Below are 26448 nucleotides of genomic sequence, written 5' to 3'. Positions count from 1 at the left end.
TGGGTCGGATCCAAACTTGGTTGTAAGTAGGATAGTAGTACCTGTATATGATAATGATATTTTTTTCATTTCTGATGGTTGCATACTAAACTTCAGGCAATAAAAAAAAAAGGAGTCAAAAATGAACTCTTAATCTTAAAAACTAAGCGTGCTGTGATTTTTTGATAAAAAAAAAAAAAAAAAAAAAAATTCCGCTTTGGAGCATACGGGAGACATTTCTGAAATACCGGCTAAGCGTTTAAGGGATATTATATGTATACTTGTTGGCATCTTACACGTGCTACAACGATGGCGAGTTCAAAATATCAAGATACATATATATATGTATCAATGATTTCATATTTTTTTGTAGAGAACATACCAGCCCTTATTGAAGAAAATGGGTAACTTCGGTGGGACACTAACATACATTCCTTAACTTTCTACTATTCAATATTTGCAATCATGATGAATCTGTTGCTCAATGTTGCACAGAGGGCGATATCACGAGGTGATATCGAGATATATAGATACATAGTTGCTCTATGATAATTTTGAGAGAAAGAGCCAGGTTTTTTAACATATATAATGTGTATTCTAATAGGAGAGAAAAATATATTTCTCACTTCCACCTAAAAGTCATTTAGACATTTTGCGACAATTATTCACTCAATGCCACTCACTGGCCAGTAGATGCAGTGAACAAATACGTAAAACAACCATCCTAAAAAAATTTTTTTTTTTTTTCATTAATACTTCAGGACATGTTTATTTAGACATTAAAGAGTTCAAAGCCCCCAATAACTAAAAATCGACATTTTCTCGAAAATTGGCTCTCGCCGCAACCCTTAACAATGCAGTTTATCTTTATTTATGTAAACTAATTATAAATTAACTATAACTGATTTCATCAGATTTGGGTGTTTTTGCCCATTCAAAACTTTTTCAGACCTTTTATTTCACTGAGTGAGGGATAAATAAAATCCATTTAATTTTCACTATGGAAGTCACCATTGAGAATTAGCAAGTTTTTATCTGTCAATGTCAGCACTTACTGCTGTTTATGCCTGTTTTGCTGAGTGGTGGTCATTGAAACAGTACTTGTTAATTATAAGAAATATGACAAGTCTGTGTGTGTGTGTCCATACTATATACACAGGCACTAGCATCGTATCAAGACAAACTACCATTTACTGTGTGTTTGCCTCTCTCGCTCTCTGTGTCTTTTATTCTTTATATATATATATATATATATATATATATATATATATATATATATATATATATATATATATATATATATGTGTGTGTGTGTGTGTGTGTGTGTGTGTGTGTGTGTGTGTGTGTGTGTATATATATATATATATATAAATTATTAAATTATTTTACCACAAGAGGAGGAGGAGGAGGAGGCTTTAATGAATGTTAATAAAACAATTGTACCAGAGGGGCAAACACAGTGTTTTGTAGCCTATGTTAAAACAAGGATTTCTGTTTTCTATATATGCATTGCATGTTTGTGCATTTTACATGGTATATTTTGTGCACTTTACATCTTGTAAGCACACCTAGTAAGTATGCAGAACTATAGCAATAGGATTTTTTTTTTTAAGTTAAACTGTCCAGTACTGCTACAATGTAGGTATTTTTAGAATCAATTCATTTTGTAGATATAATACATTTGAAAATGAATAAGTGAATATTTTTGACTAAACGAAAATATCAAAATACCACTTCTGATAGGCTATTAATTATACTATTGGAACTGCTGTTTGCTAGAAGCTAAGTGAATTTTTCCAGGATACAGTATGTATTCTGTTGAATATTTATCTATCTTTGTTATTTACAGATTTTGTTAATTACAGGGAGGGGCAGAGCCTCAAACTGTTTGTTAAGCTGAGGTGTCACTGTACCTAAATATACCATTTGGCAATAGCACCTTCATGACCATATAACCAGTTTTTACTAAACTGCATGTAAAACAATGTGCTTTACTTCAAAAAACCAAATGTAAGACTGCTTCAAGGAGAAAATTTAATGAGAAATATTATGAAACTTACAATTTCCTGATCCTCAGGATTCAGTCTCTGAAGTTTACGTTCTAATTCCCGAACTGTCATCTCAGTAGAAGCCAATTTTTGCTTTTTCCATTCTTCGCGTACAACTGAATCCAAATTTTCTCTTTCAACTGTCAGCCCTGTGAAAAACCAAACATACATTACTGAATTGGACTTCAATAACAATGTCAATTAACTGCTTCTCTCATATCTGCTGGGTGGCTGTCTCAGGAGAGCTGGTGCATAGTGGCTTCCTCAATAGAATGGATGAAAGAACCAATAAAAAAATCCATTGTTGATACCGCAACCAGAAAAATATAAGCGACAACAATAGTAACAACAAAACAAGATTACATAACTATAATTGCACTGTCCAAAACTACTGGTATTGGCACTACAAGGGATAGGAAAACAGTTGCAATAGGCAATTACCCACCTTTTTTCCCCATACTTGTAACAAAATATACTGCATAAATACACTTTGAAAAACATGAAATCCCTTCTTTCTCTTTCTCTCATGAATGACATGGTTCAGTAGGCAGGTAGCCTAACTTTGTTACCCACAGTCTACCAAAGTTTTATGACCACTACTGTATATTTATTTATGAAGAAAACTTTATCACAAGGTACAAAATGTGTATGAACTATTGACCTAGGCTAGGTGTTACTCTCACTATCCATTTACATAAGTTAAATACTAGGCTATTACAAATGTATTTTAAGATAGGCTATTACAACTCTATTTAAGATTAAGGTAATAACAATGAAACTGAAATTTTACTTACTGTATCCAAACCCCCACAAATAGTTAAAATCTGCAAATATGCTTAAAATCCCTCTCAAAACACTTATCTGCCTATTTCATTGGTTTAACACAGGAGAAAAACCTCTAGAAATGATTATACCTGAATTTAGTAAATCACAAGGCACTTATTTATAAACTTCACAATATTGGAGTGGGTGGACATGTTTTAGGATCACTTCAAGATTTCCATACAGGTGGGCAGCAGTGAGTTGCAGTGGACAGAATATTTAGTGAACCAAGACATTGTGTCTGGAGTTATACAGGGTAGTGTTCTTGGTCCACAGTCATTTTAGTACATACAAGTGATATGGTTACTGGCTTGGAAAAGATTATTCAGTATGCCAATGATGCAACAGTTGTTGGTGTAGTCAAGTCTCCACTTATGAGAAATGAAACTGGCCTCAGCCTTAATCGGAACATAGACTGGATCTGAAAATGATGTAGTCGGTGGGCTATGAATCTGAACTCCAGTACAACAAAAACACTACACTATTTATCAGCAATCTCATACAGATTTCCCATCCCATCCTCCTCTTCAGATGGATGGAACTTTGCTGGATGAGTCTGAAGCTTCATCTATTCTAGGTGTAACTTTTGACTCATATCCAACTTTTGAGAAACATCTAATGAAAGTTTAAGCATATGCTGCACAAAAGTTAGGTAATGTTCATAAGGCCTCATATGTTTATAACATTGATAAAATCAATATGACATGTTTTAGGCCATTTGTACTTCCTTCACTAGAATACTGTTCTCTGGTATGGATGTCTGCTTCTACCAGAGATTTATTTCATTTCTCCACTTATGAGAAATGAAACTGGCCTCAGCCTTAATCGGAACATAGACTGGATCTGAAAATGATGTAGTCGGTGGGCTATGAATCTGAACTCCAGTACAACAAAAACACTACACTATTTACAGCCAATCTCATACAGGATTTACCCCATCCCATTCCTCCCTCTTCAGATGGATGGAATTTTGCTGGATGAGTCTGAAGCTTCATCTATTCTAGGTGTAACTTTTGACTCATATCCAACTTTTGAGAAACATCTAATGAAAGTTTAAGCATATGCTGCACAAAAGTTAGGTAATGTTCATAAGGCCTCATATGTTTATAACATTGATAAAATCAATATGACATGTTTTAGGCCATTTGTACTTCCTTCACTAGAATACTGTTCTCTGGTATGGATGTCTGCTTCTACCAGAGATTTATTTAATTTAGATAAGAGTTGTTCGTGGTGGTAGGTTTCTGTTTTCTGATAGTAGCAGTTACAACTTGAACCATGAACCGATGGTCTCTTGTTTGTAACTTCTTTATAAGTTGTATTTCAACAAAAATCTTTCACATTCATAATTGATCCCTGATCTCCTTTATCTGTCAAGAGCAAACAGATTTGCTGAACAGCAGCACAAATATGCAGTAAATATGCCTCACTGTCATTGTATTTTCCTATACTTCCTCTTACTACTTCCTAATGAATATATTCTTTGGAAACTTTAATTTTAATAATAAAAAAGTAGTCACAAAAAAATGAAAATATGACATTTTTGTAGTAAATTTTTTTATATACCTAAAAATTTATTACATTTTGGAAATCGCAGTAGCACTCTTTTGTTTTGGATGTAGGTAACTCACCCCACCATTTTTGGGGGAAAATAGGTACAACGTAGCTAAACAGATAAATATGTTTGTGCTGTATGTTCATAAGCAGGGAGGTGGGACGGCTCCCATTATGTAATTACTTGGTCAGTATAGTATACAATATGTAATGGCAAATTTCTAATCAACTTGTATTTTTCATAGCTAACAAACCTGAGGTCATAACAATAGGATAATCTTCTAGTGTCAGCTGGAAACCAGTTAGAAACAATCAAAGATTGTACTGCAAAGAATCTGTCGTATCTGGCAACTCATGCGTATATAAGGTGGAGGCTGGCCACCGACGATGTCTAAACCCTGTGACCCATTAGTCTTTCTTCCAACCCAGGATAATAGAAGGGTGGCTAGAGGTGGGCAATCAATGTTAAGACCTCTGGTTTGTTAGCTATGAAAAATACAAATTGATTAAAAATTTGTCATTTGTTCATACCGAAACAAACCTTCGGTCTTAACAATAAGATAGAATTATACTTAGAAGGAGGTACAAGTACCCTGAACTGACAGGGGGTTCAGCCCACCTGACCCACCTTCCTAAAAGTTCTGAGTTCTAAAGAAGGGGGTTGGAGCCCGTGAGCGACTAGATATGTGAGTATCTAAAAACTAAGCCCTCTAGGATTACACACAATGATACATGTCCAGGTTCATTGCATCTATGAAAGACCAAGGGAACTCCACCTGCTCTTGTAACAGATCATGTAGGACACAAGGGGGTTTGTCACCACTCCTCCCTCCCTTTGCTAGAGAGAGGAGTACATGCTACTGAGAAGCAGATTTATCTATTGTATGGAATATAAACCAAAAAAGCAACGCAGTATGACACCCGAACTCACCTGCATCGGACTAGATCCAGCATATGACGTGACAATTCTTTTTCAACCCACCCGTAGGAACAAAGGGAAAAAGAGAAAGGAGACCAGCCAACTCACTCATTCTCTCTTCCACACAATCATCTTAGGTAAGATACCAAATGTGCCACCAGGGGCACTGGATGAGCTACACAACTTGTTGGGCAGCCACCACCAGACCCAAGGAAAAAGTGTCCAAGGACCTGTGGGCAACATCCTTCAAGTACAGGAAGTGAAATAGGTTTGGCAAAGCCAGGAACCAGCATTCAAAATCCTATGAACAGGCAAGTTCTTCTTAAGAGCCAGACAGGAACCCCATCCTCTGATGTCATGCACTTACGCATGCACAGTATCTGTGACAGAATTGAAGGTGAGGAGTATGTCTGTTTAATCACCTCACAATGCCAAAATGAAATGGTATTCTTGGACACTTCTTTCTTGGTTTGCCCCATGCAAACAAAAAGTCTACGACACCTAGACCTTAGGTGATGAGTCCTTTTTAGATAGCAATACAGAGCTCTGATGGGACAAAGCAATAACTCCTGCAGATCACAGTCTAAAAACTCATTAAGGGAGGGAACTGAAAACAAGGCAAATCTGTCATCATGCACCGAGGGATTTTGGGTCTTAGTCATGAATTCCAGGACGAATTTGAAGGTCACAGAACCCTATCACTTGGTGTACTTAAAATCATAACTTAGGCCATGAAGCTCTCCAAATCTCTCCGAGGAAGCTAAGGCCAACAGGAAAAATGTCTATAGAGTCAGATCTCTGTCTGATGACCGACACAGCAGCTCGAATAGAGCTTGAGTGAGTGAGACCACACAGTACCAGAGTAAGATCCCACATCGGAGGCTGAGTTCTCTGGGTGAACAGGATTGCTTGGCTCCTGAACAACACTGAGATTTCCCAAGATGACGAGATGTCAATGCCTTTCAGGCATAGGCCCAACCCCTAGCCAGCTTGTAGCCTTTGATGGCAGAGAAGGATAGACCTTCCTCGCTTCTGAGAAAGATAAGAAAATGTGCTATTCGCTGAACTAAAGTTCCTAGTGGAGAGAAACCACTTTGATGACACCAATCACAGTAGATGGGCCACTTGCCCTGGTAAACTACTGACGAAGACCTCCTGAGGTAGCTGGATATCTGACCTGCCTCTCACTTGGAGGAGATACTTGACAGTCTCCAGCTGTGGAGACATAGGGACCCTACCGACTAGTGGAACCTCTCCACAGATGTTGGTAAAGGAAATTGTGCCAAAGGGGAATTTCTCTCAGAACTGCTGACAATACCGACAGAAGGTCTGGGAACCACTCTGACTGGGGCCACAGTGACACCACTAAGGTCATTCGGAAATTCCTTGAACTCATTATTCTGTTCAGGATCTGACGGATCAGGCAGAACGGGGGGAAGGCGTACACCTCGAGATTGTCCCAAGGGTGCTGAAGAGCATCCTCAGCCACAGCGAATGGATCCGGGACCGTCGAGAAGTAGACCTCTAGCTTCCTGTTGAAGTGGGTGGTGAAGAGGTCTAACCCACAGGTGAAACAGCCTTTCCACTATGTCCTGATGTAGAGCCACTCCGTAACCAGAACTTGACTCTGACAACTTAGTTAGTTGGCCACTACATTCCTTCTGCCCAGAATGTATCTGGCCATGAGCTCCGATTGCCTATTGGTGCATCTCAACTGTCAATGAGTGGAGCTGGAGAGACACCAGCCCCCGTTTGTTCACATAGGCCACCACAGTGGTGTTGTCTGACATCAGAACGACCGAGTGACCTTCAACCCTCTCTCGGAACTCCCTCCAATACATTGATGTGGAGCAGCTTGTCCCCTGCACTCCCAATGCCCGAGACTAGGAGCTCTTTGAGATGAGCATCCCAACCCTCCATTGAAGCATCCAAGAACAGGAACATATCTAGCGGGGGTGAGTGTAGAGGGACTCCCACTGTAAGGTTCTGGTTGTCCAACTGCCATCATAGGTCTCTCCTTACCTCTTTCAACAGAGGTATCTGATGCTGAGTAGAATCTCCTGCTTCTCAAGGGATGACAAGATAACGAGAAGAACTTGCCACTAGACAGCTGGTTGTTCTATCTGAGCAAGGAAGGAACAAGCCAATGCCCTGAACTTCTGCAACCTCTGGTCTGACAGTAAGACCCTCGACGCTGCCATACCTATTAACATAGCCAGGTAAAGAATCCTCTGGCTGGAAAGCTAACTGGACTTCTCCAGGTTTACTACGATGCCTAGGCTCCGGCAAAACTGGAGAATATGGTCCCTGCCCCAACCAACTTCTCCCTGAAACTTGCCAAGACCAGCCAATCGTTGAGGTATCTCAACAGGCGAATCCCCTGAGCATGGGTCCATGTCAAAACCAAGGTAAAGACCTCTGTGAACACTTGAGAGGCCGTAGACAACTTGAAACAAAGGGCCTTGAACTGGAACACTTGCTCTCAAAGACTGAAGTGAAGGAATCTCCTGGGTAAAGGGTGAATTGGGATCTGGAAGTAAGTGTCCTTCATGTATGTCGTAAGCATGAAGTCATTCTGCCTTACTGCTGCCAAAACTGTCCAGCTGTCTCTATTCTGAACCTCGTCTTCCTGATGAAGTGGTTCAGCGTGGAAAGATCTATGACTGGTCTCCAATCATATGTAGCCTTTTGCACCAGGAAGATCCGACTGTAGAACCCTGATGAAGGACAATGAACTTCTTCCACTGTGCCCTTGTCCAACATCTAGTATCAGCTAAAAACCGGGTAAAAACAAAGATTGTAAAGCAAGGAATCTGTGGCATCTGGCAACCCATACGTTTAAAAGGAAGGAGTTGGGCACCAACCAAGCTTCGGACCTCAGACTTTCTTCTAACCCAGTACAGTGGTACCTCAAGATACAAAAGGCTCAACTTACGAAAAACTCGAGATACGAAAACTAACACAATAAATTTTACGGCTCTACATACAAAAATTTTTCAAGATACGAAAGGTTGTTGCTGTAAAGTCCGAGATTTGCCCGGACCACCGATAACAATTTTGAAACTCACGTGCCGCCAACTGAGTAGACTTGCCACCATCCTCCTGCTCTCTCATTGGTTCCTGATGCTAGTCACCGCCATAAGGTCCTTCTCTCCTATTGGTCAGCATCCTTCCCATCATGCATCTACTACGTAGCAGTGCCTCGGCCACTCGTCCCAGCATCGTTATCGTACGCACGCGGTATTCGTTCGTTCTAACGATTTCGTTTATTAACGTAAATTCGTTAGTGATTTCGTTGCAGTATACGTACTTTATTGTGTTGTGCGAGAACTTTACTCTACTTATACGTAAATTACGTACAGTATATAGTAGTCATGGGTCCCAAGAAAGTTGAAATTCACGGAAAGAGGAGGATGCTCTCTTTGGAGACGAAGATGGAGATTATCAAGAAGTATGAAGCTGGTATGCGATTGAGTGTGACCGCCAAGGAATACAGCCGAAATCCGTAGACAATAGGCATCATCCTTAAGCAGAAAGATGTCATCAAAGCAGCTATACCTTCCAAGGGTGTCACTATTTTGTCCAGCAAGAGGACACACGTGCACGACGAGATGGAAAGGCTTCTTCTTGTCTGGATAAAAGACAAAGAAATCGCTGGCGATACGATAACGGAGACGGCAATCTCCCACAAGGCCAGCGCTATTTTTGGCGATTTGATTGCCCAGGCGGAAGACGACAGAGGAGAAGGGACATCAACACCAACCCCAGACTTCAAGGCTTCGCATGGGTGGTTCAAGAAATTCCGTTAACGGACTGGCATCCATTCGGTGGTGCGGCATGGGGAGGCTGCCAGCTCGGACACGAAAGCGGCCGAAGCCTTTAAAAAGACGTTCGACGAGATGATGACCAAGGAAGGCTACAGTTCTCAGCAAGTCTTCAACTGTGATGAGACTGGCCTTTTTTGGAAAAAAATGCCTCGTCGGACGTACATCACGGAGGAAGAGAAGAAGCTACCCAGGCATAAGCCTATGAAAGACAGGCTTAATCTCGCACTTTGTTCAAACGCCAGTGGGGATTGCAAGGTGAAGCCCCTACTGGTGTATCATTCCGAGACTCCTCAAGCCTTCAAGGCTCACAAAGCATTAAGGAGAAGCTTCCAGTGATGTGGAGGGCTAATGCGAAAGCCAGGGTAACGAGGCTTGAGTTCACCGAGTGGGTAAATCTGAGTTTCGGCCCGACAGTGAAGAAATTCTTGGAAGAGAAGCACCTCCCTCTGAAATGTCTGCTGGTGTTGGACAATGCACCTCCCCATCCTCCTGGCCTCGAGGAAGATATCCTAGCAGAGTATTCCTTCATCAAGAATCTTAATCTTCTGCCTAACACTACCCCTCTCCTCTAGCCCATGGACCAGCAAATGATATCGAACTTTAAGAAGCTGTATACGAAACATCTTTTCAAGAGATGTTTCGACATCACCGATATCACAAACCTCACCTTGCGTGAATTTTGGAAGGAGCATTTCGACATCGTCATATGCATCCGACTCATCGACCAAGCTTGGCAAGAGGCTTCAAGGAGAACCTTGAATTCCTCGCGGAGGAAACTCTGGCCTGATGCTGTATCCGCCCGAGACTTCGAGGGATTCAACGTGGGCGAAGCTGGTGCTGCAGATTCAGAAACAGTTGACAATCCTGAAACTTTTTTGCAACCAGATCTTGACCTAAAGGAGTTGGAGGCCATGCAACATAACGTCGTTCAAGAGGAGTACTCTAGCAGCGGCGAGGAGGAGGACGACAACCCTATGACAACAGCAGAAATTAAGGATGTTCTAGCCGCTTTTCATAAAGTGCAATCGTTTGTAGAAAAAAAGACACCCCAAAAAGGCTCAGACAGGTCGTATGCTTGCGCAGTTCGATGACGTTTGCCTGAGTCATTTCAGGAACATTGTGAAAAGTAGGCAGAAGCAATCTTCCTTGGATAGTTATTTTTTAAAGAGGCCTTTCGTATTAGCAGGAATAAGTAAAAAGGAAGAACCAAGTGATACTAAAAAACAGAAAGTTGAAAGTGGTGATGAAGTCGAAATTTTGTAAAAAAAAAAAAAATAAATAAATAAATAAATAAATAAATAAATATATAAAAAAATAAAAAATATATATATATAAAAAACCCTACGTAAAGTATAAAAAAGTAAAAAATAAAAAAAAAAAATAAAAAAGACAAAATAAAATTTTTAATTTCAGTTTTTTGTAAAGTTAAGTGTTACAGTTTTGTTAATGTGTTTCGTAAATTTTAGTTTAGTTTTCCTTACATTTTTTATGTGTTTCGTAAAGTTAAGTGTACGTACATACATATCTGCCGTTTGTCCTCCTCTGTCGCCTCAGAACGGATTAATTTCGTATCTCGAGGTACCACTGTACATTACAACGAAGATAACTCTAAGGCAACTAATTTTTATTTAAGTCTGTAATTATATCTTTGAGGTCATTCTTAAACATGTCACAAATACAAGGGTCTAAATAAAAAAGGCCACGACTAACATTGAAATTACAATGAAAAGTAAGTTGTATTAAAGCAGATTCTAAAAGATTTCGTGATAAGACATCTCTTGACCTTGCAATTACTGAACTACCAACCCAATTTATTCGGTGGTTGTTTTCACTTAAATGAATGAATATTGCATTGGATGTTTGCCCAGTTTTTACAGAATATTTATGCTGGCTTAGCCTTACTTCTAGGCCCTTGCTAGACTGTCCGAGATAAAATGAGGGACAATCCATACATGGAATTTTATATATTATGTTGTTGCTTTCTCTGGGGCTATTTTTTATTAACATTCCTTTTAGTGTGTTATTATAGGAAAAAACAAGGTTGACATTAAGAGCTTTTAACAATGATTTAATGGTTTCAAATCCGTTAAAATAAGGCAAACTGAGAATGTTCTTAAAATTTTCTTTCTGCGTGTTACACTATAAAACTTTTTGTGGGCTTTATTATAACAAATATCTAATATATGTGAAGGATAGCATAAATCTTCCCTATTTTTCTTATGCATTCAATTTCTTGATCCGAATATTATGGATTTATCACGTTCCTAACTTTTGTGATTCAGTTATACAAAAAGCATATGTATGTAGTGTTCCCCCCCCCCCCCCCCCCCCCCCCCACCCCCCCCCCCCCCCCCCCCCCCCCCCCCCCCCCCGTTTCGCGGGGGAGTTGTACCAGACACCCGCGTGAATAGTTAAAACCACCACTAAAAATGCTTATAACTGCCTATCTTGAAAGTTCAAATAACAAATGTATACCTTTAATAACATCCTACTTTCAAATATACCTAAAATTACTAACCTATTACTGCATTAATCTTTGAGGTTATATTATTAATATCATTTCAGTCATCTTAAACATTTTACCATTAAAAATATATACCTACAGCAAATAACAGAGAGAGAGAGAGAGAATGAGAGAGAGAGATGAGACGAGAGAAGGAGAGAGAGAGAATGAACTAACCTCCAGACACAGACTCCTTCCTCCCCTCTGCCAATTCATATATCAAACTCTCATTTACTCCCCCACCCACCTTCCTCCAAATGGATAAAAAGACTGGGAATAGCTATTTTTAATTAATCTTATTAATATTTGAAAATTAGTTATAAGGTAAATCATTTATTTACACTACAAAACAAATAAACATACATGAGAGAGAGAGAGGACCTTACCTACCTTACAGACCTACATCTTGTTCGGGTTGCCCCACGGTCCCTCAGTGTGAGGCACCTCTAATGTCTACCAGAGAGTTGCTAGTACATCTTCCGGTATATTTTGCATCTTCCCAATCTTGGATGGTCTGGGAATCACAGTTTATTTTATATTTGTCGAGCTTATTCTTAAACACATCTACGCTCACTCCTGATATATTCCTCAGATGAGCTGGCAACGCATTGAATAGACGCTGCCATTATCGATGCTGTGTGCGTAGTGGATTAATGTCCTGTGTGCTTTCCTTATTTTTCCTTCCGGTATATTTTTGGGCTATTAATCTACCTCTGCTTGCCTCTTTCTGATATTTTTAGTTCCATGATATTTTCTGCTATTCCTTCTATCCTGTTTCCATGCCCTGAATTATCATGTAGCGTTCTCTTTCTCCATTTCCGACTATATAATTTTAAGAATTACAAAGAGAGAGAGAGAGAGAGAAGGAGTAGAGAGAGAGGAGAGGGGAGAAGAGGCGAGAGAGAGAGCGAGTGACGAAGAGAGAGAGAGAGAATGTTATTGTTACTGTTTCTTTAAACCTCATTAAACTTAATATTATTTGTAAACTAGTACTGCATATATTATTTTACCATAAAATGTAGTAATGTCCTTAAAGATATACTTATACATACACTTCCCGCCCAAACAGAGGGCGAGAGTTACCACTACGACATAATAGTATCTCGTGTGGCAAGAGAGACAGAGAGAGGGTTATCCTTATTTAAAACAGTGAAATGGATAGATTATTATACTTCTTTAAAATACTATCACATATGAATTTTGAAATTAGTTATATTACTATTATTATTATGCGAAAATATTAATAAACATACACATGTACCATAGAAATTCTCTCATCTCGTAGAAGAGAGAGAGAGAGAGAGAGAGAGAGAGAGAGAGAGAGAGAGAAGAGACGAGAGAGAGAGAGAGAGAGAGTTTTTCATTATCCTGAGAATTAGCAACACACAACTTGACAGTTGTTGGACCCCAGGCCCAAGATGCTTGGCTACTTTGGGATTCTTTTCAAAGAACAGACACGGGGTAAAATGCATTTTCTTTCATTCTTACATAATTCTTTTTATTTATAAACTAAAATCATGCTAATTCACTTTAGTATTTTCTTTAATGAATTTATATTATTGCTGTTTTACATTAATATTGATATTTGAAAATTAGTAAATCATCATCCAAAAAATATCATCTCTGTAGAGAGAGAGAGAGAGAGAGAGAGAGAGAGAGAGAGGGAGAGAGGAGGAGAGAGAGAGAGAGAGAGAGAGAGAGAGAGAGATGGAAAGATTATCGTAGTATTGGTAAAATACTTTCACATATGATTTTTGTAATTAGTTATTATTATTATTATTAGTATTATTATTATCATATGAAAATATTAATAAACATATTATACATACGTGTACCATAAAAATCTCTCATCTCCGTAAAAGAGAGAGAGAGAGAGAGAGAGAGAGAGAGAGAGAGAGAGAGAGAGAGAGAGAGAGAGAGAGAGAGACCTGGAGTTTGAAGGAACTAAAATCTTACTAATTCACTGTAGTATTTTCTTTATTGAAGTGATTGCTCTTTACATCAATATTAATATTTGAAAATTAGTAAATCATTTATCATACAGAAAGCATATATCTCTGTAAGAGAGAGAGAGAGAATTATAGTTATTATGTGATATCATTTAATCTTATTAAACTTACTAATACAGTATTGATCAATATTAATATTTTAAAATAGGCGAATTCATCGCAAATAATGGGTAGATATGGTCCAGGAAAAAATCCGCGAATCCGTGAGTCCGCGAATCCGGAGAACGCGAATACAGGGGGGGCCACTGTATATCCAAACGACATGTGCAGGGGACCAACAGAAAGATACTTTACTACCACTAATCTTAAGCAACTGGTCCCACTCTAAAATTTCAATAACAATAGGATGGAGTGAATTAAAATGACCAATAGCTTGCAAGACACTCAGTGAATTGCAACATATAACAAAGTGTTCTCCAGATTAACAAGCAATCTCTTTAAGGATAGTTATGATTGCATAACACACTGCTGTAAAAATGGATGCCTGATCTGGCAGCCTTCCACTCTTTTTAAAATTGGGAAATACAACTCCATAACCAACGCCTGCGTCAGCCTTGGATCCATCTGTAAAAACTATGACTGAACCATCATGGTCTGCCAAATGTTCTAAAAAGGAGCAATGCGCAGCATCTCAGCACTCATTTCTTCCTTGCTACCAGTGAAGAACCTGCATGCTCCACAGAAGGAAGCTTCCAAGGGGGCACAACAGAATACTTGAATGGCCAGACTTTGACCTTTGGAGTAAAATAATCTTCTAAAATTTTAAAAACTGTATCCAAAACATTTTGGATAACACAGATTATGTTCATAAAGGTTAAAATGTTTTGCAAGTTAATGAGTCAGGAATCCTCTGGATTCTATGCCAATATCGAACAAGTGATATCTGACATAAATCTAGAGGCAGTTCCCCTGAATCTACCAAAAGACTTGGGATTGGGGACAATTTAAAGGCACCACTTGCAATCCTTATTCCTGTATTATGTACCGAATCTAAAATATTTAGTTTTGATTTCGAAGCTGAGGAGTATACCTCACAACCATATGTAATAAATACATTAAAATATGCAGATAAATTACATATCTGTAAATAGAACCCACGACCTAAGGGGTCATTGGTGAATTAGGAGCGTCCTACGTGCCAATGTGAATCTAGACCACGCTGTGCAATGCTTGCAGTAGCCTGGTTTGCATTTGGACATATCATCATTTTTGTTTACAAACTGCTAACAACACCTTCCATGGGAAGTGGTTGACCTGTTAACCCGCAGCGGAAACTCATGACTTCCGAGCAGGCGGACTACATATTCATTTTATATGTAAATCGCTGAGATAGCTAGTGTTCCGCTATCGACACGATGCCCTGTATTATTAGTTCTCTTCTAGTTACGAAACGGAGCGGTCATCTGACCAAACCATCTCTCTATTCTAGTGATGGAGTTAAGAAATAAAGCTGTTAAGTTTCAACTTCCTCCGTTTGAATCATCTCCCTTATTTTAAAGAAGAATCAACTCAACTAGATACCTGTAGACGAGAAGAGAAGTAGAACCCACAATGCTTACGAATAACAGTCGTAAGAAAAGACAAACCATCTTTCGCTGTCTTACACCATTATACTAAGTGGACAAGCGGGAGATAAGAAAATGGTGGCAGCGCCTATCTACATACACAAGAAACATGTACGTCTACCGAAGAAATATATCATCGAAGCCCAGCTATAAGTCAATAATAAACTGAGGAAACGGGATCTTCAATCAACATGCAACTGTAAACATCCTATGAAGACGAAGATATGTCCTTCATCGAGACGAATTCGAGCATCAACATCGACGTTTAAGTGAACGACTGTCATCGCATATCTCCAAGAATCAAAACCGGACGCGAAGCAGCATCAGACATCAATGAGAAGAGATGCTTCTACATAGTCCTTTGATTTCTCAATAAAATGTGATATTTTGGTACGGATATGATCTATTTTCGAACTATAATAAGCTAACGTAGCCAGCAAGTGTTGTACTTCCATAATCTGAGCGATATTACTAGAATGTTCGTTCACCAAGCTCATTATTTGATTGATTGAGGATAACTGGCTACGCAGTTCGGACAAAGCTAATTCCGTTTTATGTTGCAAAAACTCAATTCTCTTATTTTGATTATTTATTTTAAGGCAATTTGAAATTCTTAAGCCTAAACTTGCAACAGATCCAAAGATGTTTAATCCAGCAAAGATAAGCGGGTTGCGATGTTCGAAATTATTGTGCCGCACAGACCACATCAGCAGGTCTCGAGCCAGATCTTCTGCCTCGGCGGTTTTATCTGCAAGTCGTATGTTTATCATTAAAAACTGTTTTGCAAGTTAATGAGTCAGGAATCCTCTGGATTCTATGTCAATATCGAACAAGTGATATCTGACATAAATCTAGTGGCAGTTCCCCTGAATCTACCAAAAGGCTTGGGATTGGGGACAATTTAAAGGCACCACTTGCAATCCTTATTCCTGTATTATGTACCGAATCTAAAATATTTAGTTTTGATTTCGAGGCTGAGGAGTATACTTCACAACCATATGCTAATTTTGACGGCACTATGGCTTTGTAGAGGATCATTAGGTGATTCCTATCAGCTCCCCAAGAAGTATGGGAAAGCACTCTTAAAACATTCAGAGCTTGCATACACCTAACTTTCAGATCTTTTAGGTGAGGTACCCAAGCCATTCTTTTGCCGAACAGTAATCCCAAAAAACGTCTCTCTTCCTTACATGATATCCTCTGATCATGTATGTAGAGGTCAGGATCAGGATGTATACCTTTAATGCGGCAGAAATGTACAGCAGCAGTTTTCAACGTAGAGAACTTAAAAACCCTTTTTTCTGCCTATTTGACAATTTTGTTAATACCCAGCTGCATTTTTCTCTCAGCCACTGCCATTCGTGAGGTTTCAAACGATAGAGGGGGGTCATCAACAAATAAGGAAAACATTATATCTTTAGGAATCACAGAGGCAATGCCATTATCCATTAAATGCCGATTGGACGTAGTTAACGTCGACAAAAATGATCTGTTGGGTGCCGAATTGACATGAAACGTTGACGCAAGTTTTTTTTTTTTTTAAATTCACGGAAAAATAGTTACGTATAGGCCAACTTGGTAAAAACTTTTGAATCACGCACCTTGAGGCGCGCAAGCGCAGATTTCTTTCTTCTCGCACTAAAAAGCATCAGCGACACATCTCAGAAATTATTTCGTCACTTTGACATAATTTTTGCACCATTTTATATTAGCCGTTACATAAAGTTTTATATATATATGAAAATGTGCGCAATTTCATGTAGAATAAAACAACAAACAACCCATGGTTGTAGCTTTTACCAGTTTTGAAATATTTTCATACAAATAATAAGTGCCAAAATTTCAACCTTCGGTCAACTTTGACTCTACCGAAATGGTCGAAAAACGCAATTGTAAGCTAAAACTCTTATATTCTAGTAATATTCAATCATTTACCTCCATTTTACAACAAATTGGAAGTCTCTAGCACAATATTTTGAGCTATGGTGAATTTATAAAAATAACTTTTTCCTTACTTCCGCGCGGTAACTCTATCGAAAAAATCAAAATTTTTTTTGTCCATTGTCGTAATGTTTGCACCGCTTTATATTAGCCGTTACATAAAGTTTTATATATGGAAATGTGCACAGTTTCATGTAGAATACAAAAATAAACAACCCGTGGTTGTAGCTTTTATCAGCTTTGAACTATTTTCATATAAATAATGATAAGTGCCAAAATATCAACCTTCGGTCAACTTTGACTCAACCGAATGGTAAAAAAATGCAATTGTAAGTTAAAACTCTTACATTCTAGTAATATTCAATCATTTACCTCCATTTTACAACAAATTGGAAGTCTCTGGCACAATATTTCGATTTATGGTGAATTTTTGAAAACTACTTTTTCCTTACATCCGCGTGGTAACTCTTCCGAAAAAATCATAAATTTTCTCGTCCGATTGTCGTAATGTTTGCATCTCTTTATATTAGCCGTTACATAAAGTTTTATATATGAAAATGTGCACAATTTCACATAGAATACAACAAAACAACTCATGGTTGTAGCTTTTATCAGTTTTGAAATATTTTCATATAAATAACGATGTGCCAAAATTTCAACCTTCAGTCAACTTTGACTCGACCGAAATTGTCAAAAACGCAATTGTAAACTAAAACTATTACATTCTAGTAATATTCAATTGTTTACCTTTATTTTGCAACATATTGGAAGTCTCTAGCACAATATTTCGATTTATGGTGAATTTATGAAAAAAACTTTTCCCTTACGTCCGCGTGGTAACTCTTCTGAAAAAATCAGAAATGTTTTTGTCCAATTGTCATAATGTTTGCACCGCTTTATATTAACCGTTACATAAAGTTTTATATATGGAAATGTGTGCAATTTCATGTAGAATACAACAATAAATGATCCATGGTTGTAGCTTTTATCAGTTTTGAAATATTTTCATATAATAACGATAAATAGAAAATATTCAGCCTTTGGTCAATTTGAACTCGACCGAAATGGTCGAAAACTGCAATTGTAAGCTACAACACTTACACACAATATTTCGATTTATGGTGAATTTTTTAAAACAACTTTTTTTTTACATCCGCGCATTACGAATTCAAGCATCATATTGTGATAATATTTTCTCTCTGTTGCTTTGATCGTTTTACAATTTGTTATATACCAAAATCATCCCAATTTAGTGTACAATACAACGACAAAATAATTAACTCATTAGCTTTAACTGTTTTGCTCACCGCGCGATTTGTAAACAATTATATATGAAATTTTTTTTTCACGCTGTCATATATTCCACAGGGTGATTTCCTGTCGATTTGCTTACTGCTTGTTGAACCAGTCTATCATTGGTATCCATCCTTCTTCTATCAATCACTACTCCTAGTAAGTCCTTTGACAACAGAAATTGTGACTAGGATATCACCATTTCGAAGAGCAAACAGAGAATCTCCATCTACACCAGGACTTGACTTGGTCAATGCTGTCTCTCTTCTCATCTACAGGATATTAGCCCAAATGCTGTCACTTAAATTTGTTAGATATGAAATTGCTTTGGAACCAGACTGAAGCAACCTGACAAAGGCTGTTTCATCCACTAATATCCTGGTTGAATCTGAAGAGATAATCTTAGCCATCGCTGTTGACTAAAGATACAATCCATGATGCTGTTTGGAAAATAGAAGGTCCATTGATTCCAATGTAGCAGTTTCTTGACTAGGAAGTGAAGGGCAGTCCATTTTCACCTGGTCTAAGGTCAACCCAGGTCTTATTAGCACAACATCTGGATTGACAAGCCTTCCTAGCAAAACAACAACAGGTGTTGTATAATATTTCCAATGTCTCAGCACTCAGCAAAGGGGGGGGGGGGGGGGGGGGGGGGAAAGAAACCTGAACAATCTATTTGATCGCTAAGAATTATCCAACCCTGAAATCCGTGCATTCACATGACAACGACTCCTCATGACTTGAACACGGTGATTCATACAACACCTTTATATCTTTCTTTGGTCCTAAAAGCACTTCAATTCCTGTTGGAGCTATGGTGGAAGGAGTTTCAGACCTCCTTGAAAGATTATTGAATTGACAAATCAAGTCAGTAACTTCTACACAAGAAGTAAAAACTCCAGATTCCCTATTTCCTCTGCGTTCAAAAAAATTCTGTTTGGCTGCCAAGGAAAGGATATCACTCTTAAGTATTAAGAGTGATATCCCGTCTGCGGGATTCATGGTCACTTAACCCTATGTCGCGGCACCGCGGCAGCTGTTATCCGACGGCCAATCCTCGCTATCTTTTGAACAACTGCCAGGTGAACGTTACCATTGATACCTTTCACTGTTACTGCTCCAACCACACTCACAACCGCTTCCACCCAACGTCAGTCGATTTCTTCAGCCTAGATGACACATTAGAATGATGGCCGTCAGTCTTTGTTTCGACGCTAACTACTACTTCTTGGGCTTTCTTTTTAACATGAATGTGACAGTCCTGGCTTGAAGATGAAGGAGATATTATCCCTCCCCTCTTGGCATGAGGATCAGTCACGAAGTCCCCTATCCTCCAAGGTTTAACTGGACCACACACTGAAATCATCGAAGCTTGCGATGACACCAAACCAAAAGAGGAAGAAGAGTAAGAAGAAGTAGACTTGCATCTTTTCTTCTTGCATTTCTTATCAATTTTCTCTTCTAATGCTTGCAATTTCCCCACAAAAGTGCATACCACTGAATCCGAAAGCATAGATGTATTCGCAACACCAAAGAAGTGAGGGTGGAGGGAGGATATAACATCATGACAGTCAATATGTTATATTATGGAGAGGGAGGTAAAATGATCCATGATATCCAGATACCAGTACAAACCCACAGGAATCACTCACACTCAAACAGAAAGAAAAGAAAAAGTGGGCAAACTAAACCGGCTTTAATAGGACAGGGAACAAAATGTGTCCTCTCTTAAGGCGGTAAGAAAGTAATAGATGCAATCATGAGATGCTGAAGGCATTGTGGGAGACCCCACTGACCTCGTGATCTAGCAAAGATGCAAATAGTTCCTTGTGTACACAGTTTTTTATTAATTTTACCAGTTTTCCAGCTGGCACTAGAAGATTTATCATAATGTTAAGACTGAAGGATTGTTTTGTACAGTAGTACCTCGAGATACGAAATTAATCCGTTCCGAGGCGCCCTTCGAATCATGAGGTTTTCGTATCTTGGACCACATTTTACATGTAAAATGGCTAATCCGTTCCAAGCCCTCCAAAAACACCCCAGTAAATTTCATAATAAAGCTAAATTGACCTATAAACAATGAAATGCTACAACAATTTGGACCATTCAATACTTAAATTAAGAATAAAAATGCAAAACCTGTAAATAAAGCGTATATTAGTGTACAAGAAATATTATTACTGTAACGTAAAATGTGGAAGCTTACCTTTCGAGTGAGGCTACGTACATACGTAACTATCCGAGGAAGATTGCTTCTGCCTACTTTTCACAATGTTCCTGTGTGAGCCTTTTCGGGGGGTGTCTTCTACAAATGATTGCACTTTATGAAAAGCGGCTTTAATTTCTGCCATTTTTTTTTTTTGCATATGTAGGTACGTACACTTTAAAAATAATATACGTACCTGCCGTTTTTTTCTTCTTTTTTTTTCTTAACTTTTTTTTACTTTTTTTTTTTTACTTTACGTAGTTTTTTTTTTTTTTTTTTTTTTTTTTTTTTTTTTTTTTTTTTTTTTTTTTTTTTTTTTTTTTTTTTTTTTTTTTTTTTTTTTTTTTTTTTTTTTTTTTTTTTTTTTTTTTTTTTTTACAGAATTTCAACTTTCTTTTTTTGCACCACATGACTCTGTTGGCCCTGGTGTCCATCAAGACCCTGTTCAACCAAATGATCTCTCTGCAACTGATTTGGGTACTGAATGTTCGGCTGCTGACCTGCAACATAAACTGAAGTGCCTTGATTATACGTACTACTGGTATGCGTGTTGTAAATGATTGGTCTACACCCTCTGTTCAGCAGGGAGTGGAGATTCTACCAACCTTGCAAAGTTTCCAGTTATCCCATGAGAGAGACCTTGATCACTTATCCCATGTGAGAGATCTTGGTCACTTTTTTTTTTTTAAATACGTACACATTGACGATCCCGAAAACGAATACTGCGTGCGTACTATAACAATGCTGGTACCGAGTGCCCGAGTCACGCCACCACGTGTACATAGTAGATGCATGATGGGAGGGACGCTGGCCAATAGAAGAGAAGGATTTCATGGCCGCGACTAGCATCAGGAACCAATGGGAGAGCAGGAGGATGGTGGCGAGTCTACTAGTATACTAAGATGGCGGCGCGATTTTCAAAATTGTTATCCAGGCGAATCTCGGACTTTCAGAAACCTTTCGTATCTTGAAAACTTTTTGTATGTAGAGCCATTAAATTTTTCGTTTTGGCTTTCGTATCTCGAGTTTTTCGTAAGTTGAGCCTTTCGTATCTCGAGGTACCATTGTATATGAACATAGGCCCTTTACTTGCTATACACTATACAGTGGTACCTCGAGATACGAAAGGCTCAACTTACGAAAAACTCGAGATACGAAAGCCAATACGAAAAATTTAACGGCTCTACATACGAAAAGTTTTCAAGATACGAAAGGTTTCTGTAAAGTCCGAGATTCGCCCGAACCACCGATAACAATTTTGAAACTCGCGCGCCGCCAACTTAGTAGACTCGCCACCATCCTCCTGCTCTCCCATTGGTTCCTGATGCTAGTCGCGCCCATGAGATCATTCTCTCCTATTGGCCAGCGTCCCTCCCATCATGCATCTATGTACGTGGTGGCGTGCCTCAGCCACTCGGTACCGGCACTGTTATAGTACGCACACGGTATTCGTTTCGGTATCGTCAATGTGTATTTTAAAAAAAATTTCTCATATCTTTTCACAGAAAATGGAAAAAGAAGAGCACCTCTTGAGTGACGACATATATGATATGATTGACCAAGATCTCTCTCGTGGGATAAGTGATGTGTATTTTAAAAAAAAAATTTCTCATATCTTTTCACAGAAAATGGAAAAAGAAGAGCACCTCTTGAGTGACGACATATATGATATGATTGACCAAGATCTCTCTCGTGGGATAAGTGACCAAGATCTCTCACATGGGATAAGTGATCAAGGTCTCTCTCATGGGATAACTGGAAACTTTGCAAGGTTGGTAGAATCTCCACTCCCAGCTGAACAGAGGGTGTTGACCAATCATTTACAACATGCATACCAGTATAATCAAGGCACTTCAGTTTATGTTGAAGGTCAGCAGCCGAACATTCAGTACCCAAATCAGTTGCAGAGAGAGCATTTGGTTGAACAGGGTTTTGATGGACACCAAGGCCAACATAGTCATGAGGTGCAACAATTAGTAGATAATTATCAAGACGGGCAGCCGTTAATGAACACTACGTGTTTATAGAAAAAAAAGACACCCCGAAAAGGCTTACACAGGTCGTATGCTTGCGCAGTTCGATGACGTTTGCCCGAGTCGTTTCAGGAACATTGTGAAAAGTAGGCAGAAGCAATCTTCCTTGGATCGTTATTTTTTAAAGAGGCCTTTAGCATTAGCAGGAGTAAGCAAAAAGGAAGAACCAAGTGATAAAAAACAGAAAGTTGTAAGCAAAAGGAAGAACCAAGTGATAAAAAATGATATTGTTATGTTACAATAAAGTTTCATACATACTTACCTGGCAGATATATACATAGCTAAGACTCCGTCGTCCCCGACAGAAATTCAAATTTCGCGCCACTCGCTACAGGTAGGTCAGGTGATCTACCGGCCTGCCCTGGGCGGCAGGACTAGGAACCATCCCCGTTTTCTATCATATTTTCTCTCTTCCACCTGTCTCCTGCGGGGAGGCTGGGTGGGCCTTTAATTGTATATATCTGCCAGGTAAGTATGTATGAAACTTTATTGTAACATAACAATATCATTTTCATACAATCAACTTACCTGTCAGATATATACATAGCTGATTGGCACCCTTCGGTGGAGGGTAAGAGACAGCTACTATATGGAATAGACAGGTAAACAACATATGTTGTAGGTATAAATAAAACCTTGGTTCCTACCTGATAGGTGGTAGACTTCGTGGGTGTTTGCCCAGTAGTCTGCATCACCTCAAGAAACTTTAGCGAGATATATGATCTATGGCCAAGAGTTCTTGTGGGTCTGCCGATGGGGTCTTATCCGCTTACTCGGCAGAGCCTGAAAGGACTTTGTCAATGGGTGCTGATCCACTTATATGACAATACACCTTATGAAGGAGCACACAACCAATCCCGACCACCTGATCCTAACCATATGTTAGAACTAAGGATTGTTCCGAGTTTATCCCCGAACTCTTCACAACAACCGTAACTCAAAAACCACTACGCACACATACTAATTTCTAAAAAAAAAAATTATACTCATCTAATTAGATATGACAAGATTCTCTTACTGAACAACATAGACGGCCGCCCGTGCTAAACCAAGTCCTCCATTGTTCGAAGAGATCCAGACCATATCTAAAAAGAAGAAAAGTATATACTTTTAAGGATTGGTGTCGGCTCCCGTACCCAGAATCGTATCCACCGATACGAAAGGACCCAGAGAAAAACACTTCTCATATGTCACACGAACGTCTTTCAAGTAATGAGATGCAAATACTGAGTTGCATCTCCAAAATGTCGTATCTATGATGTTTTTTAAGCGACATATTCTTATGAAACGAGAGAGACGTCGCTACTGCTCTCACTTCATGAGCTTTAACTTTCAACAGTCGCAACTGTTCGTCAGAACAGACCTTATATGCGCGTCTGTAATGACGTTCCTCACAAAGAATGCCAGAGCATTCTTGGACATCAGTCTTGTGGGGTCTTTTACCGCGCACCAAAGACCTTGTCTAGAGCCTCCCATCTGATGCTTTCCTCTGAATGTAGAACTTTAGAGCTCTTACAGGGCATAGAGATCTTTCTGCTTCTCTTTCCTACGAGACGCGAATATGCCTTTGAACTTCGAATGACTTAGGCCAGGGATTCGAGGGATTCTCATTCTTAGCTAAAAAAACAGGGTCTTAAACGAGCAAATAGCTGAGTCTCCCTTGAAACCTACTTTATCCTGCAGAGCATGTAATTCACTAACTCTCTTTGCCGTAGCTAAAGATAATAGGAATAGGCATTTTCTGGTGATGTCTCGAAACGAAGCCAGATGAGGAGGTTCGAATCTTTCAGATGAAAGAAACTTGAGAACCACGTCTAGGTTCCAGTTCGGAGGGACCGGTTTCCTTCGACTTTGAAGTCTCAAAGGACCTTATGAGATCATGGAGATCTTTATTATCTGCCAGATCTAATCCTCTATTCCTGAAGACTGTCGAGAGCATACTTCTGTATCCCTTTATTGTGGATACAGCTAGATGAGATTGCTCTCTCAGGAATAGAAGGAAATCAGCAATTTCCGCTATAGAGGTAGTGGAGGAGACAACTCTTTGGTCTACACCACCTTCTAAAAAAAAACCTCCCACTTCGACTGATATACTTTCGTAGTGGAGGTTCTGCGTGCTCTCGCGATCGCGCTTGCAACTTCGCGAGAAAACCCTCTCGCTCTGACGAGTCTTTCGATAGTTGAAAGGCAGTCAGAGCGAGAGCGGGAGGTTTTGATGATACCTCTTGAAGTGTGGCTGTCTGAGAAGATCCATCCTTCTTGGTAGGGATCTGGGAAAGTCTACGATCCACTCTACCACCTCCGGTGAACCAATCTTGGGCCGGCCAAAACCCAAAAGGGGGCTATTCAATGTCATCCTGCGTTCTCCTTTGACGCCACAACTTTTTTAGTACTAGTCCCAGGATTTTGAATGGAGGAAAAGCATAGACGTCTACGCGAGACCAATCTAGCAGGAAGGCGTCTACCATAAGAGCTCTTGGGTCTTCCACGACCGAGCAAAAGACTGCCAGCCTTTTGGAGATGAATGTGGCGAAGAGATCCACATGAGGTGTCCCCCACAGAGACCAGAGATCTTGACACACCTCCTCGTGTAGGGTCCACTCTGTATGAAGGACCTGGTTCCTCCTGCTGAGTCTGTCCGCCCTCACATTCTTTACTCCCTGAACGAACCTTGTCAGAAGGGAGATGTTCCTGTGAGACGTCCAAAGCAAAAGGTCTCTCGTCAGCTCGTAAAGGAACGAGGAGTGAGTCCCTCCCTGTTTTCGAATGTAGGCAAGTGCGGTGGTGTTGTCCACGTTTACTTGCACTACTTTGTTCGACACCAGAGGTTCTAGACTCTTCAAAGCCAGATGCACGGCGAAGAGCTCTTTGCAGTTTATGTGCCAAGACACCTGCGCTGGTTCCCAGGTGGCCTGACACCTCCTTCGAGCCTAATGTTGCTCCCCAACCTTTCTCCGACGCGTCGGAGTACAACACTAGGTCTGGGTTCTGGGTTCTTAGAGAGATCCCTTTGTTCTCTTTCAGAGGGGGCAACCACCATTCCAGGTGCGGTCTCATCTCCACTGGAATGGGAAAGACGTCCGAAAGTTGTCCAGTTTCCAACTCCAAGACTTCTTGAGGAAGAATTGAAGCAGACGTAAATGAAGTCTTCCTAGCGGGAAGAACTGTTCGAGCGAGGAAAGGGTCCCTAGAGAAGGCTCAAACCATTCCCTCGCCGACGTCTGATCCTTCCTTAAGAAGAGAGAGACTATCTGCAAACCTTTTGCGATTCTCTCTTGCGAAGGAAATACTCGAAAACCCCGAGAATCCATCTGAATCCCCAGATAGACTAAGTTCTGTCTGGGGGGTCAGCTGCGACTTCTCGAGGTTCACGAGCAATCCCAACGCTTTGATCAGATCTAAAGTTAACGTCAGGTCCTCCAAGCACTGTCTCTCTGATCTGGCCCTGATGAGCCAGTCGTCCAGATACAGAGAGATATTTACTCCTTTGAGGTGAAGAAACCTCGGCACATTTTTCATCAGGCTTGTGAAGACCTGAGGAGCTGTGGACAGGCCGAAACACAAGGCTCTGAACTGAAAGATCCTTCCCCCGTCATGAAACGGAGGTACTTCTTCGATGAAGGGTGGATCGGGACGTGAAAATAGGCGTCCTGGAGATCATAGAGACACCATCCAATCTCCTTGTCGCAATGACGCAAGGACTGAGGCAGAAGTCTCCATCGAGAACTTCTCCTTCCGAACAAATT

The 26448-nt window shown here is 39.6% G+C and overlaps 1 protein-coding gene across 2 annotated transcripts in view; it reads right to left on the bottom strand.

Annotated features, from left to right (window-relative positions):
• LOC135219304 (uncharacterized) overlaps positions 1 to 26448 on the bottom strand; it is a 347240-nt gene that overhangs the window by 227158 nt on the left and 93634 nt on the right. For both annotated transcript variants that reach the window (XM_064255961.1, XM_064255960.1), the window contains exon 6: positions 2040 to 2176. In XM_064255961.1, the coding sequence (XP_064112031.1) occupies positions 2040 to 2176 (137 nt within the window). The remainder of the gene's footprint in view (positions 1 to 2039; positions 2177 to 26448) is intronic.

The sequence above is a fragment of the Macrobrachium nipponense genome, chromosome 1 (assembly GCF_015104395.2).
Source record: "Macrobrachium nipponense isolate FS-2020 chromosome 1, ASM1510439v2, whole genome shotgun sequence".
Lineage (NCBI taxonomy): Eukaryota > Metazoa > Arthropoda > Malacostraca > Decapoda > Palaemonidae > Macrobrachium > Macrobrachium nipponense.
Note: the sequence above shows the minus strand (reverse complement) of the source record. Positions and strands in the feature narration are given on the sequence as shown.